Source organism: Coregonus clupeaformis, chromosome 25, assembly GCF_020615455.1.
Source record: "Coregonus clupeaformis isolate EN_2021a chromosome 25, ASM2061545v1, whole genome shotgun sequence".
Taxonomy (NCBI): domain Eukaryota; kingdom Metazoa; phylum Chordata; class Actinopteri; order Salmoniformes; family Salmonidae; genus Coregonus; species Coregonus clupeaformis.
Window position 1 is genome coordinate 5,979,361 of NC_059216.1, and position 19,080 is coordinate 5,998,440.

At 42.4% G+C, this 19,080-nt stretch overlaps 1 protein-coding gene across 1 annotated transcript in view; it reads left to right on the top strand.

Moving 5' to 3' along the window:
• Positions 1–19,080, top strand: part of LOC121539340 (reticulon-1-A) — a 50,094-nt gene that overhangs the window by 21,629 nt on the left and 9,385 nt on the right. Inside the window, exons 2-3 of the mRNA XM_041847758.2 lie at positions 9,832–10,560; positions 17,430–18,104. Of these exons, the coding sequence (XP_041703692.1) occupies positions 9,832–10,560; positions 17,430–18,104 (1,404 nt within the window). The remainder of the gene's footprint in view (positions 1–9,831; positions 10,561–17,429; positions 18,105–19,080) is intronic.

Genomic DNA, 19,080 nt, shown 5'->3' on the forward strand with positions numbered 1-19,080 from the left:
ATATAAAAAGCAGCTCTTTGCTGTATTCATTGACAGTCTCTCTCTGTGTGTGTCATGGTTTTAAAAGTTATTAAATCTTACGTAGGTTAGTATCAAACTTTGCTGTGGCCGGGGTCGTGGAAGCTCTGTAGGCACGGTGATTTGAGCTATCCGATTGGCGAGCGCAGTAGGTACATTCGATTTAACCACAGATCTCCTGGTCCGCCGGGTAGGCAGAGTTTGTCTTTGCAGACACATTTTAAATGGTCCAAATGAGAACACTTTGCTTACCCGGGCGCAGGGTTTCTGAATCAAGTGCACCTACCTCCAACAGCGCAACACCAATAAAAACCAAAAAAGAGCGCACTCCTTTATCATTTATGTTTCTACAGAGATGTGTGGTGATCGACTAGGAATGCCTTGAAAATCGACCAGTCAATTGTGATCGATCGGCTGGCGACCAATGCTCTAGATCCCTCAAACTCAACTCTGAACCTCGAAGCCAGTTCCACTGCATTTTTTCATTGTTCCCCTCTAATCAGGGACTGATTTAGACCTGGGACACCAGGTGTGTGCAATTAATTATCAGGTAGAACAGAAAACCAGCACGCTCTGGACCTTGAAGGGTAAGAGTTGAGTACCCCTGCTCTAGATGATGCATCATGGGTGAATAAAACGTTTATTTTTTAAACTGATTGGAGTTTTTACAGGAACTTGAAAAAGTGTTACACACACTGTGTTTGTGCTTAATAAATATTGTAGTTTAAAGTAAACTTTAACTAGTATACCATTTTTATGATTTATGGACAAACTACAGCAACATATTTTGTTTTATTCAAATAAGTTAGGTTTTTCTAAAGAAAAAATGTTTTAAAATGACCCGAGAATTTCATCCGGACGCATTCCAATAATTAGAATTTGTGGTGAAAATGTACAAAATTCAGGCAAACATGTAAAATATATTTAAAATAACTGTCCCAAAAACTAGACATCTAAGTCCTCAGAATGATAGTTGATTTTTGCAGATGCATCATGGTTTTCCTACAGACATTTTAAAACTGGTTTCATTAAAAGAGACATGTCAATCTAGTAATTATAGCATTGTACAGTAAAGGTGAACTACAGTGTCTGGAAAACACAATGAGTTCTTTTGAAAGTCAATACAATAAAATGTATTTGTCAGGACTGGAACCATGTCGTCCAAAAAGTTATACTTTTGAATCATCTGTCCATAGAACGTTCTTCTAAGAGTTTTGATGATCATCCAGGTGCTTTTTGGCAAACTTGAGTCAACTTTCTGGATGAGATGGGTCCCATTATGCCTGGCGAAAACCAAACACTGCATTCCACAGTAAGAACATCATATCAAAGGTCAAGCATGGTGGTGGTGGTGTGATGGTTTGGGGATGATTTGCTGCCTCAGGACCTGGACGACTTGCCTTAATAGAAGGAACCATGAATTCTGCTCTGTATCAGAGAATTCTACAGGAGAATGTCAGACCATCCGTCTGTGAGCTGAAGCTGAAGCTGAAGCGCAGCTGGGTCATGCAGCAAGACAATGATCCAAAACACACAATCAAGTCTACATGAAAATTGCTAATAAGCAACAAATTGGAAGTTTTGGAATGGCCTAGTCAAAGTCCAGACCTAATCCCAATTGAGATGCTGTGGCAGGACTTGAAACAAGCAGTTCATGCTTGAAAACCCACACGTCACTGAGTTAAAGCAGTTCTGCATGGAAGAGTGGGCCAAAATTCCTCCACAGCGACATGAGAGACCACTACAGGAAGCATTTGGTTGGAGTCATTGCAGCTAAAGGTGGCACAACCAGTTATTTAGTGTAAGGGGGCAATTACTTTTTCACACAGGGGAATTGGGTGTTGCATAACTTTGTTTATGAAATAAATATGTAATTGTTGTGTTATTTGTTCACTTATGTTCCCTTTATCTAATATTAGGTTTTGGTTGAAGATCTGATAACATTCAGTATCACAAATATGCAAAAGTAGAGAAATTTAGAAAGGGGGCAAATACTTTTTCATAGCACTGTAAGTTACTTTTTAGATGTGTATAGAATGTTGATTAACCACATGACAATGATTTTGAGATATGAAGACATTATTATAAATTAAATGAAACTGTTTCACGAAAATGTGATTATGAAAACCACAACAGGCACACAGATCGGTAGAAATGGTAAGATAAATTGGCATTCAACATGAGAAAGGTAGCCGACTCCTCGTGTAGCCTATTACCGGCAACTTCAGGAGAGTAATGGCAGAATCTGCGAAAGCCAGCCGGAGCAGGAGGAGAATAGTTGGGTCAGGTAAAGTTGTTTTTCTTCTGGTTATGTAGATCTCTGGCGCTCTCTTGAGGCTTAAAGCATCAGACAAGCTCAATGCATATAGTTGATTTTATTCAAACACAGGGTGTGTTTATATATGGAAAAATACATGTAAAAAAAATTCAAGCAATCGATTGGTCGAAAGAACAGACGACTTTCGGTCGACCAATATTTTTTTTGTCGGGGACAGCCCTAATGCAGATATTCTGGGGAGCTACTTGGTTAACTATTTAGCAGTCTTATTGCTTGGGGTTAGAAGCTGTTCAGGTGCCTGTTGGTGCATTGGTACTGCTTGCTGTGCGGTAGCAGAGAACAGTCCATGAGTTGGGTGGCTGGATTCTCTGACAATCTTTAGGGCCTTCCCCTGACACCGCCTGGTATAGAGGTCCTGGATGGCAGGGAGCTCGGCCCCAGTGATGTACTGGGCCATACGCACTACCCTCTGTAGCGCCTTGCTGTCTGATGCCAAGCAGTTGCCGTACCAAGCGGTGATGCAGTCAGTCAAGATGCTCTCAGTGGTGCAGCTGTAGAACGTTTTGAGGATCTGTGGCCCCATGCTGCATCTTTTCAGCCTCCTGAGGGGGAAGAAGCATTGTCGTGCCTTCTTCATGACTGTGGTGGTGTGTGTGGACCATGTTAATTTCTTAGTGATTTGGACACCGAGGAACTTGAAGCTCTCAACCCGCTCCGCTACTGCCCCATCGAAGTGGATGGGGGCGTGCTTGGCCCTTCCTGTAGTTCATGATCAGCTCCTTTGTCTTGCTGACGTTGAGGGAGAGGTTGTTGTCCTGGCAACACACTGCCAGGTCACTGACCTCCCTAAAGGCTGTCTCTCTTCTCATCGGGAAAAAGGCTTGATGGAAGTAGTGGAGTTTTATTAAAGGCCTTCGTGCTCCAGAGCTCAACTGATGCAGCACAGCATCTCCTATGTCCCCCTCAGGGCCAGAAGGTTGCATGGAGGTGGGAGTGGAGAGGTTGAGGGAGTGGGGCTCTCGAAAGCTAGAGGAGAACTGACAGTTCTGTGTGCAACTGCAAGGCATTAGGAAAACAAACCAAGACTCTACATGACCCTCTTGGATTTAAAATAAACTCGATTGTTGTTCAGCTTTACCTTAACACAATAGAGAAAAGGATTGTTGATATTGAAGGTCACTGTCATTATCATGAGATTAATGGCATAGTCTTGTGGAATAAATGCATCGGGTCGTGGCCGACTACATGCAATTCATTGAACCTCTGCTTCCAAGCCTATACATAATAGCCAATACTTTAGATGTCATCTGTTATCACGTTTTTGTCTCCAGCCATATAATTAGAGATGCCTAGGCTTAGCGTAGCAACAATTGTCAGGGTGCATTATGTTAATGGCTGTGTTGCTTGTGTGTAGAATTACAATGTGACTGCCCCTTCACAACACATCCACCAGAAATGATTTATTTAACTGTGTTATCCACTCAGAAGCATGATTATGTTGTGGCAAATTCTGAAACGAGAGTTTCTGTGCTGTCACGTCTGATCCTGTCTGAATGAGTTGAAGCGCTTGCTTGGCCTTGTGGGGTTTTTCCAGTGTCTGACTGTCTGGATGATGCTGCTGCGCCACAATGGCCGCTGCTGTATGTTGATGTTGCTCAGTAGACAGCTCTCCTGTCTGTCTGAGCAGCCTTTTACAGCCGCAGCTGCCCTGATGTCTGTCTACTGAACACTTAACCCGTCTATTCCCATCATTCTGCTGCTTAGATGCCTCCGGGAGTCGTTAGCAAGCAACCGCTCAGCGCTACGTCACTGTCAGTCTCTAAAGCAGCCAGCGGTGTGGAGAGAGAATATGGGGGGGGGGGGTGTGACCCACTGTCAGGAATCAACAGGGCTGCTGCAACCAGTTCCAGAGGTCACTTCTCTTCACAGTATGTTGTCTTCTTGAGTCCAGAGCCCTGCCGTCTTCTGTGTAGTTAATGTGACTCAGTCAGTGGTAGATTATGCTGCTGGTGTTGTCAGGGGGGTGGTGGAAAGGGGGGAAAGGAGAGCCATAAAAGGATTATACAGTAGTAGGCTGGCTGTTAGTAGATCTATGGCTTCATGAACCCCACTGAACTCCAGACACCACATCTGCTTTAGGAACAGCCTGATGATGCTCAGACATTACATATGCTGCCTGACTACATTCTATCTAACAGAATATAGCCTACTGCAGTGTCAAAGGGCTGCCATGTTGCTCTGCTTAGGATCTCACCATGTTATTTCATTTTAGAGTGTTTGTGTTGTCTCTGCATCATGGGTGTAGCCTAGTGTTTATGACATTGTGTTTTGTATGATTTATTGTTAAGGACATTGTAGACGTTGTACAATACCATGAGGAAAGGGAGCAGGACCAGCAGGGAGAACAGAACTGAGGGAAGGATGGGGAGGGACGTCCTGATCTGTAGGGTACTCAGCCTACATTCTCTGGGGGAGCCTGAAAGCTCCTATTTAAATCCCTTATTCTTATCCCTCCCCCACCCCTCCCCCTCATCCTCATCCTCACCCACCCCAGCAGCTGGATTCAGCCTATTTATAGAGGCACCGCTGCCCAGTGAGAGTTGAAGACTGTAGAGCAGCTCTGGGGAGGGAGGGGAGGCGCTCCCAGCACTGTTATTGGGAGAGTAAACAATGCTTTGCACTCAGCTGTGCAACACAGCACACATTCCAGCCATGGGCCTCACTGTCTGTGCAACTTGTGTCCAATCACTTTGCACAAAAATGTTGGCTGGCTGCACTGTAAATATTATCTACCAAGTTCACTGAAACCAAATATTTATTTTCAAGTTAAGCTTTGGATTTTTGCCAGTAGATGACACATGGATGTAAACAAAAGATGACAGTCATTTCCATGGAAAAGGACCCATGGGCACCAACATGTGAAGTCATAGGAGCATATCAAATTGGGTGTCAAATTAAATCTAAGAGTCTATATTTTTGGGCAATGAAGGTATATTGTTTTTGTGCCATTTTCCATCTGATTTCTGGATAAACAGATGGAAAAGGGGTCGTTAGAAAACATCTACCAGAAAGTCTTTAAAATATATCAGAAATGCATCAAAACACAATAATGTTGATGTTAAGATCCCTGCCAACTAATATCAACACTTATATTTAGTTTTGTTTAATTGTTTACCTGTAAGTTTAAGAAATATTGCCTTGTGCTTTGTAATTCCGTTACCAAAAACCCACATCTTTAAGATATTTTCAAATTTCTCTCCCTCATTAGGAAGGAGTATACTGAAAGTTCACAGAAGTATCAAGCAATGGTAAATCTACCAATTTAGTTATAGTGATTTAACTGATATCAGTTTTGTTTATGAATCATTAAGTGATTAAAACTTGGTAACGGAATTACCCAGAAATCAGTAACGGAATTATTGCAACTGAATTGGCTATAATGGGAAATCATAATAGTCCCAAACCACAGTTGGGTCACCTGCTACTATCCTCCCTTCCATTGGCATACTGTTATATTCTGCTCATAACTGTTTTCTTTGTCTTTCTGGTGTCTAGTGATCAAACCAAGAGTGCTAAAACAGTCGGAGTCTGGACAGTCTCTCACTCACTCATTCACTCACTCTCCAGTTAATGTCACCTCTCCCAGTTCTTACTGACACCTCTCCCAGTTCTCACTGACACCTACCCATGAGCCCCCTCTCTTTCCATTTACTGTAACTAGCATTCTCGCCCACTGAGAACTGACTGACACCGGATGTCCATGGACGTTGAAAAGTTTACATTTGGTCTGTCCACCCTTGCCTTGATGTTAACGTCCACATATTGACCAGACTGGACCAAATATGAACCTATCATATACAGTGCATTCAAAAAGTATTCAGACCCCTTCACTTTTTCCACATTTTGTTACTTTACAGACTTATTCTAAAATTGATATTTTCCTCATCTAGCTACACACAATACCCCATAATGACAAAGCGAAAACAGGTTTTTAGAAATGTTTGCAAATGTATATAAATATAAAAAACAGAAATACCTTATTTACATAAGTATTCAGACCCTTTGCTATGATACTCGAAATTGATTTGATGTAGATTGTAGATTGATGAGGAAAAAATACTATTTAATCAATTTTAGAATAAGGCTGTAATGTAACAAAATGTGGAAAAGTGAAGGGATCTGAATACTTTCCGAATGCACTGTACGTATGTTTCACAAGTTTGGATAGTACAGTACAGTGAGTAGAGCACAGTACAGTACAATACAGTGCAGTAATGAGCAGGGGTTGGAACCAAAGTTATTTTCCAGTTGTTTCGTTCTGAACACAACCACTATTTTTTTTCGTTCCGTTCCACTGTTCCGACCAGCAAAATAATGTTCTGAACCGGTTCGAACCAAAAAAAAAGATCTGTTTATATCGTTCCTTTCTGTAATTTTTTTAGCCTGTGAAATCTATGCGCCTATGGTGCAAGATGTGACATTTTACGGGTGGGGAGAGAGCGAGAGGATGCATTATCTGAATTAGGTCCACAGAATTATACCTAGGAGATGTTGCTTCTGTGAAGGAACTTTGAATGTTCTTTGAGCTAGCTAGCTAACAAGCTTGAGCTAGCGAGTTAACAAGCTTGAGCTAGCAAGCTAACAAGCTTGTGTGTGCAGAGTGGCACCAGAATTAAAAACACATCTTACCTTTTTGTAGTTAATAAATCTGTGAAACGTGATATCAAGGCCGATAGTATCCATAACTAGCATTGAAAAAGTTAATCCATTCTTCTCTAGCTAATTAAACATCTCCCTATCTTCTCACTCTTTTAACGTCAGTACAGTACCCTATGCTTCGCTTCAGAGGGGGAAGGGGCAGGTAGCATAAACACACACACACACACACACACTGGTAAAGATTTTCAGCTTCCTGGCAGACGCTGGAATAGGTTTCTGAATGAAAGAGTGAGGGCTTTGCATAGGCGCTTTGTTGCATGTTTTTGTGAGACTAGAAAAAAATGCCTGGAAGATAAAATAACGTTATTAACTGGTTTCCATTATTTTAAAATAACGATTCTGTTCCGTAACCAAAGTTTGCATCTGTACAGTTCTTCCACTAAATTAGTTTTTGTAAATTTTTCTGTGGAAATTGTTAAAAGTTGTCATTGTGCATAATTGTATGTATCGTTTTTGTTTGGCATACATTTTCAAGTGAAAAAACGGAGTCAAAGCGTAATTCAATTAACGTGGAATTGTCCTTGCCCTTTCGTAAGTACTGCACTGTATTATTGGGATGCCTTTGCAATGCTCTCATGCTGTGGTAGCCTACATGCCGTACTGGACATGCCTTACTGTAGGTGGAAAGTCACACAGAAAAGGACAGGGTACAGTAGTGTGTGTGTGCCTCAGTGACAAAATCGGCCATCTTGTCAGAGGAGATTTACGAATACAAACGAGAGATGTGAATGAATACAGAGCCCTTCCCCCGCACCTCACTGTCTGAGGATTAAGAGCTGGCAGGATGAGTTTTGGGGTTTGAACAATCCGCCTTTGTCCCGCTCAGGGCACAAGTGCCCTCTGTTAGTGCTGCATCACTGATCTGCGGCGCCATCTCCCAACTGATTCCCATACTCTCCCCACGATCCCACACATATCCTCTATCAGGCCTGGAGTACATACAGTGAGGGAAAAAAGTATTTGATCCCCTGCTGATTTTGTACGTTTGCCCACTGACAAAGAAATGATCAGTCTATAATTTTAATGGTAGGTTTATTTGAACAGTGAGAGACAGAATGACAACAAAAAAATCCAGAAAAACGCATGTCAAAAATGTTATAAATTGATTTGCATTTTAATGAGGGAAATAAGTATTTGACCCCTCTCAATCAGAAAGATTTCTGGCTCCCAGGTGTCTTTTATACAGGTAATGAGCTGAGATTAGGAGCACACTCTTAAAGGGAGTGCTCTTAATCTCAGTTTGTTACCAGTATAAAAGACACTTGTCCACAGAAGCAATCAATCAATCAGATTCCAAACTCTCCACCATGGCCAAGACCAAAGAGCTCTCCAAGGATGTCAGGGACAAGATTGTAGACCTACACAAGGCTGGAATGGGCTACAAGACCATCGCCAAGCAGCTTGGTGAGAAGGTGACAACAGTTGGTGCGATTATTCACAAATGGAAGAAACACAAAAGAACAGTCAATCTCCCTCGGCCTGGGGCTCCATGCAAGATCTCACCTCGTGGAGTTGCAATGATCATGAGAACGGTGAGGAATCAGCCCAGAACTACACGGGAGGATCTTGTCAATGATCTCAAGGCAGCTGGGATCATAGTCACCAAGAAAACAATTGGTAACACACTACGCCGTGAAGGACTGAAATCCTGCAGCGCCCGCAAGGTCCCCCTGCTCAAGAAAGCACATATACAGGCCCGTCTGAAGTTTGCCAATGAACATCTGAATGATTCAGAGGAGAACTGGGTGAAAGTGTTGTGGTCAGATGAGACCAAAATCTAGGTCTTTGGCATCAACTCAACTCGCCGTGTTTGGAGGAGGAGGAATGCTGCCTATGACCCCAAGAACACCATCCCCACCGTCAAACATGGAGGTGGAAACATTATGCTTTGGGGGTGTTTTTCTGCTAAGGGGACTGGACAACTTCACCGCATCAAAGGGACGATGGACGGGGCCATGTACCGTCAAATCTTGGGTGAGAACCTCCTTCCCTCAGCCAGGGCATTGAAAAAGGGTCGTGGATGGGTATTCCAGCATGACAATGACCCAAAACACACGACCAAGGCAACAAAGGAGTGGCTCAAGAAGAAGCACATTAAGGTCCTGGAGTGGCCTAGCCAGTCTCCAGACCTTAATCCCATAGAAAATCTGTGTAGGGAGCTGAAGGTTCGAGTTGCCAAACGTCAGCCTCGAAACCTTAATGACTTGGAGAAGATCTGCAAAGAGGAGTGGGACAAAATCCCTCCTGAGATGTGAGCAAACCTGGTGGCCAACTACAAGAAACGTCTGACCTCTGTGATTGCCAAGAAGGGTTTTGCCACCAAGTACTAAGTCATGTTTTGCAGAGGGGTCAAATACTTATTTCCCTCAATAAAATGCAAATCAATTTATAACATTTTTGACATGCGTTTTTCTGTCTCACTGTTCAAATAAACCTACCATTAAAATTATAGACTGATCATTTCTTTGTCAGTGGGCAAATGTACAAAATCAGCCGGGGAATCATATACTTTTCCCCCCTCACTGTACACAAATGTAACAAAATCCTGTTATTGCCAATTTAACAGTTGATTGGAACTGTTCAACAGTTGATCGTAGAACTTGTTTTTAAGAATTTCAGCTCTGACGCAGCAGTTTCATATTTGCCCCAGTTCACTGTTGATAGAAATATCAATTACATGTTATGTTTGCCTGTGATGCTGTCTTCTGCCTATTTCATCTATCCGCTTTTCTATACTTCTAAGTTTGCCTAATATAGTTGTCTCTGAGGTCTGTGATTTTAAATCCAATGTCCATCCTCTCTTTTTCTGCTTCTAGGTGATGCCATGTCTGACCTTTTCCGGAAGCCCATGAGTGATGATGGTAAACTTTACACCTCACTCCTGTCCAATCAGAGCTACCCCTCAGTCCAGGATGCCTCTTACCAGTCTGATGATCTGAAGCGTTCCTCTGACCTCTCCTCCCAGGACACCTTCGACTCCTACGGCATCTTTGGTTCCCCCCACACCAAGATGACCACTGACCTGGTTGATGAGATGCCCAAGTCCCTGCTGGGTAGCTCTGAGTTGAAGACTGAGGCCTACAACTACATGGATATCAGCCATGGTGATGACGTCCACAACGTGCGCTGTCCACAACCAGCGCCCCTGCATAGTCTGGTGGACACTGGGCTGTCTGGCCTGGACTCCCTGGGAGGCTACATGGATAAGAGCCCTGCAGGACACGAGGAGGAGGAGGAGGAGGAAGAGGAGGAGAACCTGGGTCCGGCACTGGACTCCCACTCCTTCCCTTACGTAGAGGAGCCTTCTGAGGATGAGGAGCTGTCTGACTACCACTCCTACCGCAACCTGGGCACCCCTCAGACCGCTAGCCCTGTGAAGATCATCCTGACCGAGTCCCACCCACCTGCTGCCGCCAAACCCATCCTCCCGCAGGCCAACGTGTCTGACAACATCCTCAGCCTGGGCTTGCAGGGCGTCCCCACGGTTACGCTCTCTGAGCCAGAGGACGACAGCCCCAACTCATCCCCCAATGCATCCCCAACAGGTAGCTATCACCCACGCCCTCCCACTGTGTCCTTGTGAGTTAGAGTTCACCATAACAATGGTCTATGGTCTTGGACTATGGTTTAATTATAATTTATGTACAGTATTTCAAGTTTGGTCAAAAACATCTAGATTGAAGGATTTTTGTATTTTGGTCGGATCCCCATTAGCTCGTGCTGAAGCACCAGCTACTTTTCCTGGGGTCCACACAAAATATAAAACATTACATAATACAGAACATCAATAGACAAGAACAACTGAAGGACTGAACTACACACATTTAAAATAAGAACAATAGAACCAAAAAAAGTCCTATTGACAGTTGCACACATTGCTAACAGCCACCAACACATCAGTACATATACAGTTGAAGTCGGAAGTTTACATACACTTAGGTTGGAGTCATTAAAACTTGTTGTTCAACCACTCCACAAGTTTCTTGTTAACAAACTATAGTTTTGACAAGTCAGTTAGGACATCTACTTTGTGCATGACACAAGTAATTTTTCCAACAATTGTTTACAGACAGATTATTTCACTTATAATTCACTGAATCACAATTCCAGTGGGTCAGAAGTTTACATACACTAAGTTGACTGTGCCTTTAAACAGCATGGAAAATTCCAGAAAATGATGTCATGGCTTTAGAAGCTTCTGGTAGGCTAATTGACATCATTTGAGTCAATAGGAGGTGTACCTGTGGATGTATTTCAAGGCCTACCTTCAAACTCAGTGCCTCTTTGCTTGACATCATGGGAAAATCTAAAGAAATCAGCCTCAGAAAAACAATTGTAGACCTCCACAAGTCTGGTTCATCCTTGGGAGCAATTTCCAAACACCTGAACGTACCACGTTCATCTGTACAAACAATAGTACGCAAGTATAAACACCATGGGACCACGCAGCCGTCATACCGCTCAGGAAGGAGACGTGTTCTGTCTCCTAGATATGAGCGTACTTTGATGCGAAAAGTGCAAATCAATCCCAGAACAACAGCAAAGGACCTTGTGAAGATGCTGGAGGAAACAGGTACAAAAGTATCTATATCCAAAGTAAAACTAGTCCTATGTCGACATAACCTGAAAGGCCGCTCAGCAAGGAAGAAGCCACTGCTCCAAAACCGCCATAAAAAAGCCAGACTACGGTTTGCAACTGCACATGGGGACAAAGATCGTACTTTTTGGAGAAATGTCCTCTGGTCTGATGAAACAAAAATATAACTGTTTGGCCATAATGACCATCGTTTTGTTTGGAGGAAAAAGGGGAAGGCTTGCAAGCCAAAGAACACCATCCCAACCGTAAAGCGCGGGGGTGGCAGCATCATGCTGTGGGGGTGCTTTGCTGCACCCCCACAGCATGTGCACTTCACAAAATAGATGGCATCATGAGGAAGGAAAATAATGTGGATATTTTGAAGCAACATCTCAAGACATCAGTCAGGAAGTTAAAGCTTGAAGCATATACCTACGTAGGTGATTGAAAGATGAACAAGGGCCATACTCCAGTCCATTTGGTGATGGCAATGCACCTAGGTTAGTTTCCAACTGCCATATAAAATCCATAGAAGAAGAAGAATGAACAAGGAGAAAAACAAATCAGTGGATTAATTGTAGAGTAGAGAACACACGTTTTTGTATGACTCAACATATGAAATTCTACAAAGGACCATATGCATTTCAGGTAAAATAACAACCCAATGTTTATTTTCCTGGACAAATTAGTTAGCAACAGCAAGCTAGCTAAATGTCCATGAATGTTTCATGTGTGTTTCGACCTGTCCGCAAATTAATTTAGTTGGTTCACAGTTGGTTTTGGTATTTTAACCTGCGTGTCATGAACGCGTCTGGTGGGGATAGACAAAACAACACGCAGACGATGGCACACGCAGACGCATATGCAGAGCCGGTTTGGCAGCATATAAGAGTTATTTAGGTCAGATAGGGGAGAGGCGTTGTGTTTTATTTCTTTTTCTAAGCTAATTTTGCTGTTCACTTGTGTAATTAGAGATGGAAGGGAGTTCCATGCGATCATGGCTCTATTAATACTGTGCGTTGCCTTGAATTTGTTCTGGATTTGGGGACTGTGAAAAGACGCCTGGTGACATGTCTGGTGGGGTAAGTATGTCTGTCAGAGTTTTCAACACTAATATTTCTCACAAAAACAAGAATTGATGCAGTCAATCTCTCCTCTACTTTGAGCCAAGAGAGACTGACATGCATACTGTTAACATTAGCCCTCTGTTTACATTGAAGGGCAAGACGTGCTGCTGTGTTCTGGGCCAGCTGCAGCTTTTCTAGGTCCTTCTTTGCAGCCCTTGACCATATCACCTGGCAATAGTCAAGATTATATCAAACTAAAGCCTGCATGACTTGTTTGGTCAATGGTGGTGTTAAAAATGCTGAGAATCTCTTTCAAACAGACAGCCCTCTCCCCATCTTTACAACAATTGAATCAATATGCCTTGACAATTTACAGTCTAAGGTGACACCAAGAAGTTTAGTCTCCTCAACTTGCTCAAGAGCCACATCATTCATTACCAGATTCAGGTAAGGTCTAAAATATAGGGAATGGTTTGTACCAAATACAATGCTTTTAGTTTTAGATATGTTCAGTTTATTACTATCCACCCATTCCAAAACTGACTGGCACTCTTTGTTTAGGGTTGCAGGGATTTGACTAGCTGTGGTTGCTGATGTGTATAAGGTTGAAGCATCAGCGTACATAAACACACAGGCTTTGTTTAATGCTAGTGGTAGATCATTAGTAAAAATAGAGGACATTAAAGTGCCAAGAGAGCTGCCTTGCGGAATACCACACTTTCATGTTTTACATTAGAGAAGCTTCCGTTAAAGAAAACCCTCTGTGTTCTATTGGATAGATAGCTCTCAACCCCATGATATGGCAGAGGGTAGGGATGGGCATTTGAAATCATTTCACTATTATTCACTCTTTGAATAATATATATCCGGATAGTCAAAATACATGTTTGTTTTTGAAACGTATGTTTTTAACCTGAGCCCTTGCGCAAGGCTGAGATGCAGACGGTTCTGCTCTACTGCTGATACAGCAGCGGGCAGAGGAGGGGCTGGTGTGTGTGTGTGTTTATGAGAAGAGAGAGAGACTAGAAAGTAGCCACGCTGGCTTGCGCCACTTAGACATACTGGCTATCTATCATCCCATGTCAGTGCCTGTCTTGACAGCATAAAATCAATATAGAGAAAATAGCTAAACTAGCCAGCTAGCTAACTAGCTAATTGAGGCTACAATCCTTGTAAACAAATAACACCATGATTCAGATTAAACAACAGCCTACCTGTTGGTTGTTCCTTGTAGCTTCTGCTAAATGACTAAAATGTAAATGTAGCTAGTGCTGAGCGATTTAGTGCTTTTTGAGGTTGATTATAAAAAAAATATCCTGGTTTTTGATTTCGGTTTCTATATATTTTTTTTTACATTAAATGCATTATGAAAGAATGACATTACAAGCTTTTTAATGTTAATTCCAAAGCCAAAAATAGTGAACATTAAATTGCCAACAACTAAATATTTCATTGTCTCTGTCAGGTCCACATTGGGTAGACATCAATAGAAAACTCTCCTGAGTGGCGCAGTGGTCTAAGGCACTGCATCGCAGTGCTAACTGTGTCACTAGAGATCCTGGTTCGAATCCAGGCTCTGTCGCAGCCGGCCGCGACCGGGAGACTCATGGGCGGCGCACAATTGGCCCAGCGTCGTCCAGGGTAGGGGAGGGAATGGCCGGCAGGGATGTAGCTCAGTTGATAGAGCATGGCGTTTGCAACGCCAGGGTTGTGGGTTCGATTCCCACAGGGGGCCAGTATAAAATAAATATGTATTCACTAACTGTAAGTCGCTCTGGATAAGAGCGTCTGCTAAATGACTAAAATGTAATGTAAATGTAAATGTAAAAATAGGACATTACTATGAAATAATAAAATATTTCAGTTGTGTATATTACTTTATTATTTTGTATTCCTTAAAGTCATCATCTCATCTCTACAGTAGCAGTCAGTCAGCCAGCCAGACCATCTAACGTTATCTATGTGCTCCCCATTCTGTACTGTCTTTAGTCATCCTGTTTAGTCTGCCTAAGTATGAATGAGTAGTTTAATAACCGGAAAAAATACTAAGTGTTGGTTAATCGCGCAGCACTAGTTGTAGCCCAGTCGTTCTCATTTAGTTAACTTTTAGTCTGTAATTTTTATTCAATTTTGCATTGATTAGATATCTCTCACTTCACTTGCTACACATGGAACCTCTGACTGTAGAGCAGCTTTGATTAGATGACAAAAATCCACAAGCTACACGCATAGATGGCTACTGGTATATCTTTCTTTATGCCGCACGTCATAAAAACTACATTTTAAGTTTGTTTTATTCAATTAAAATAATATACGTCATCCTTGTATGTAACAATGTCACATGGATAGTTACATTTACTTCAGACAAAGCATTTTCATCGTTAATTAAATTAGGCCTATAATAATTTTTCTCAGAAATGATTACTCACACAAGTATTTCATAATACTAACGTCTATTCGGATATTTAAATAATCATGCCCATCCCTAGGCAGAGGATGTAAAGCCATAACACATAAGTTCTGCCATTAACAGATTATGGTCAATAATATTGAAGGCTGCACTGAAGTCTAACACTACAGCTCCCACAATCTTATTATTATCAATTTATTTCAGCCAATCATCAGTCAGTGCAGTGCAGTACAGTGCAGTCACTGCAGTACATGTTGAGTGCCCTTCTCTATAAGCATGATGAAAGTGTGTTGGTAATTATTTCTCAGAGAAATAGCATTGTATCTGGTCAATTGCAATTATTTCCAAAAGTTTGCTAAAAACCGGCTGCAAGCTGATTGGTCGGCTGTTAGAACCAGCAAATGGCTCTTTACCATTCTTGGGTAGCTTCACTCCAGGTCTGAGGACAAACAGTTTTTCTCCAGGCTCAGATTAAAGATATGACAAACAGGAGTGGCAATATAGTCCACTAAATTGTCAAAACCAAGTGGTTTCTCATTATTGATGGACAACAATCATTTTTCTACCTCTCCCACACTAACTTTACAGAATTCTAAATTGCAATGCTTTTCTTTCATTATTAGATATTTTATGCATTAATATATGATGGCTCACAGTTTGTTGTTGGTATTTCATGCCTGAGTTTGCCCACTTTGCCAGTGAAATAGGCATTCAATTAATTGGCATTATCAAAAGGTTTTGTGCTGAATGAGCCTTCTGATTCTGATAACTTAATTTAAAGTACTCCAAAGCTTTTTTCCATCATACTGTATATGAATTATCTTAGTTTCATAATACAGTTTATTCTTCTTTTTGTTCAGTTTAGTAACAATTTCTCAATTTACAGCAAGTTTGCCAATCAGATGTGCAGCCAGACTTATTAGCCACTCCTTCTGCTTCATCTCTCTCAACCATACAGTTTTTCAATTTCTCATCAATCCACAGAGCCTTAACAGTTATAACAGTTCATTTCTTAATAGGTGCATGCTTATCAATAACTGCAGTATTAGTAAAAATTTGACCAATAAACGTGGTGATATAGTTCCTGTAGTGTTTGTAAACACCCTGGTAGGTTGATTAATAACCTGAACCAGATTACAGGCACTGGTTACAGTGAGAAGCTTCCTCTTCTTACGAACCTCTTAACTATCTTTTTAAAATTGTCGCTAGGCAACCGAGCTCGCTATTTAGATAGCTAGCAAGGGCAATCATGTTAGCATCTTACTGAGATTACTGGTCTACATTTTTTGGGATTTAAAACAATCAATACTGAACTTTCAGATTACATTTGTGAGTCAATTAAACATGTTCAATTGCATTAATTAGCTTATTTTCTCACTTCCATGAGTTTAAGACAAGGGTTTAGCTATCTTTGAATTAAGAACATTTCGGAGCAAAAATCCAATAACTTTCTTTTCAAGAATCTAATTTCTTTTAAACTATTTTCTGAGAAAGAAACATGGGAAGAAATGTACGAACATTTACAATAACTGTATTGAGCAATAGCAATTTTTTGTAAGTTTCTTCTTAAGTATAAAGTTAAGGAAAAAATGGCACTTAAGAAAACATTTCTTCTTAAGAAGGTTTTGTGAATCTAGGCCCCGGCCCTCTCGGGTTTGATCATCCAATATTTTGTTTGTTGTATCCACCAATATTTGAACAAAGCTCTTGAAGCTATTCTCATGCTGTTGAAACAGCTCCTTTAAAAGAGTTTAAAAGATCTTTCACCTGCGTTAGAGAAACACTGGCCTCTGCAACTATAGGTGGCATGGTAGCGGCATCAGCTAACGTTGGTAGCTATAACACGCAGTTCCAGCTAGGTCAGGTCGCAGGGAAATAGCAGCAGGGAATACAGCCACAAGACCGGGAGACTTCTGCGGTCCCAGTCACAAGGGCTAACCGCATCATGGGCTAACCACATTGCGGGCTGTGTTCAAGCTGTTTGTGGAAAACCCTGCTAGCTTGATAGCTACAAACTAGGCTAGTAGCTAGCTACACCAAACAACTTCAGACTTTTTGGTTTGGTAGGATCCCGGGACAGATAGCAGTGGTCACAGCAACTGAGGCTAACCGCGTCGCGGGATCCAAAATCAATAAGTATATAAACCAAACTTTCTGAGGAAACCCTGTCACAACTTTACAAAAACAACAAACTGAGCCCTCTCAACTGAGCTTTCTCATCTAGTGTTCAGCATGCATTGCTCTCTGATTTATAGGTTTACAACAAATCATAAAAGGACATAAAAACACGTTAAAGATGCATTCAATGTCTCTTATTAGCACTCTAATTCGGCTCTTTCTTTTTTTTCTCTATCTCTGCAGAAAAAGAATCCCCTTCCCAAGACCTGTTCAAGGCTGTCCCCGGCAGCAAGCCGACCCCGGGCTCCACCAAGGCCAGGGAGCAGGACGGCAGCAGTGCGGAGTCTGGGGACTCTGAGATAGAGCTGGTCTCTGAGGAGCCCCCCTTGCGGAGCCCCCCCAGCACCAAGTCCAGTAACAACCCCTTCGAGCAGCCTCCCAGCAGCAAGGGCGGTTTCAGACAGGCTGGCAACCCCTTCGACAACCCCCCCAGCACCAAGGGGCCCACATCCTACAGCATCCTTAGGGAGGAGAGGGAGGCTGAGCTGGACAGTGAGCTCTTCATCGAGTCTGCCAATGAGGAGAGCCCCAAGAGAGAGGGGTCCGGCACCAAACAGGGGGTCAACACCCCTTCACCTCTGATCCTCACTGCCGCATCCCCCGCCCGCCCCGCCCCAGAGGTGGTCCCAGCCGAGCCTGTGACGAGCTCCATGATAAAATCATCCAATGACAGGCACAAGAGCCCCATAAAAATGGAGGAGGATTGCCCAACTAAGCCCAAGCCCCCCACAGCCACAGTGCCCCCGGAGGTGAGGTCTGAGAGGCCCTTCCTGGACGACAAGCACGTCACTGAGGGGAAGGGAGACCTGGCTAAACCTGCTGCGGCAGTCTTTATGGAGGGCTTTGACAAACAGAAAGGTAAGTCCTGTAATTCATCAACTTGTCCTCGTCTGTTGATTCAGAATGTGTATGTTATTTCTGGAATGAACCCTTATAGCCTGCATTCCAACAGACAATCTGTAGTGATAAACCTATCTAGTTACACTATTATCCCTCCTTGAAGCCATGTTATCTTCATAACTTATCTTTCCTTGTTGCAGTTGTGTTGCATCTGCATTATATCATCACAACACTCCAGAAATTGCTCAACCAGCTTATGGAACAGGTAGTATGGTATCTGTTGGTGCATTTGTTTGTCAGTGGAGGATCCAATGGCTGTTTGGTTGCCGTGTTTTAACACTAGTAACTGCACGTTTTTTTACCAGGCTGTTGGTATGACAATGGAATCCCTCTAATACAGCAGGTTGTTAATTTACTGTTTTTACTGCCCTGAGTGTGTGATGCACCAGAAGAGATAACATGGAGGGTCATGGTGCGTTGTTATATTGCCTGTGTTGACAAGGTCAGGAAATGTGTTGCTGTGAGAAGGCTTGTTCCGTTCTCTCTGTGCTGTGGTGGGTGTGAGCATCTTGGATTATGAGCTGCTGCAAGATCTGCTTCCCTCTGGTGGTAGGCTACAGTTACAAAACATATCTGAGACCACCATTTTTATGATGATAATCAACAAAGGATGAGCTTCTATCTATTCTACATCATTGAATATATCATAACTAATGCCTCACTCTCATACAGTATTTTTAGACAGCCTTGACTCTCTCTTCCAAATCCCAAACAGACCATCTGTTTCCTAACACCCAGTACCATCATCATGTCAGGAAGTAACTCAGACAGACATATGATCACAGATCAAGCCAGCCAGTTCGAGCCAGAGATCTTTGTGTGTGTTAAGCTGGGCGTTTTGTGTTGCCACTTATTTGTCTTTCTTCTGTTTGCTTCTTTTTCATCCTTCTTGTAAACAGTGGGTTTATGTAACCCTGTGATGTCAAATCTGGAG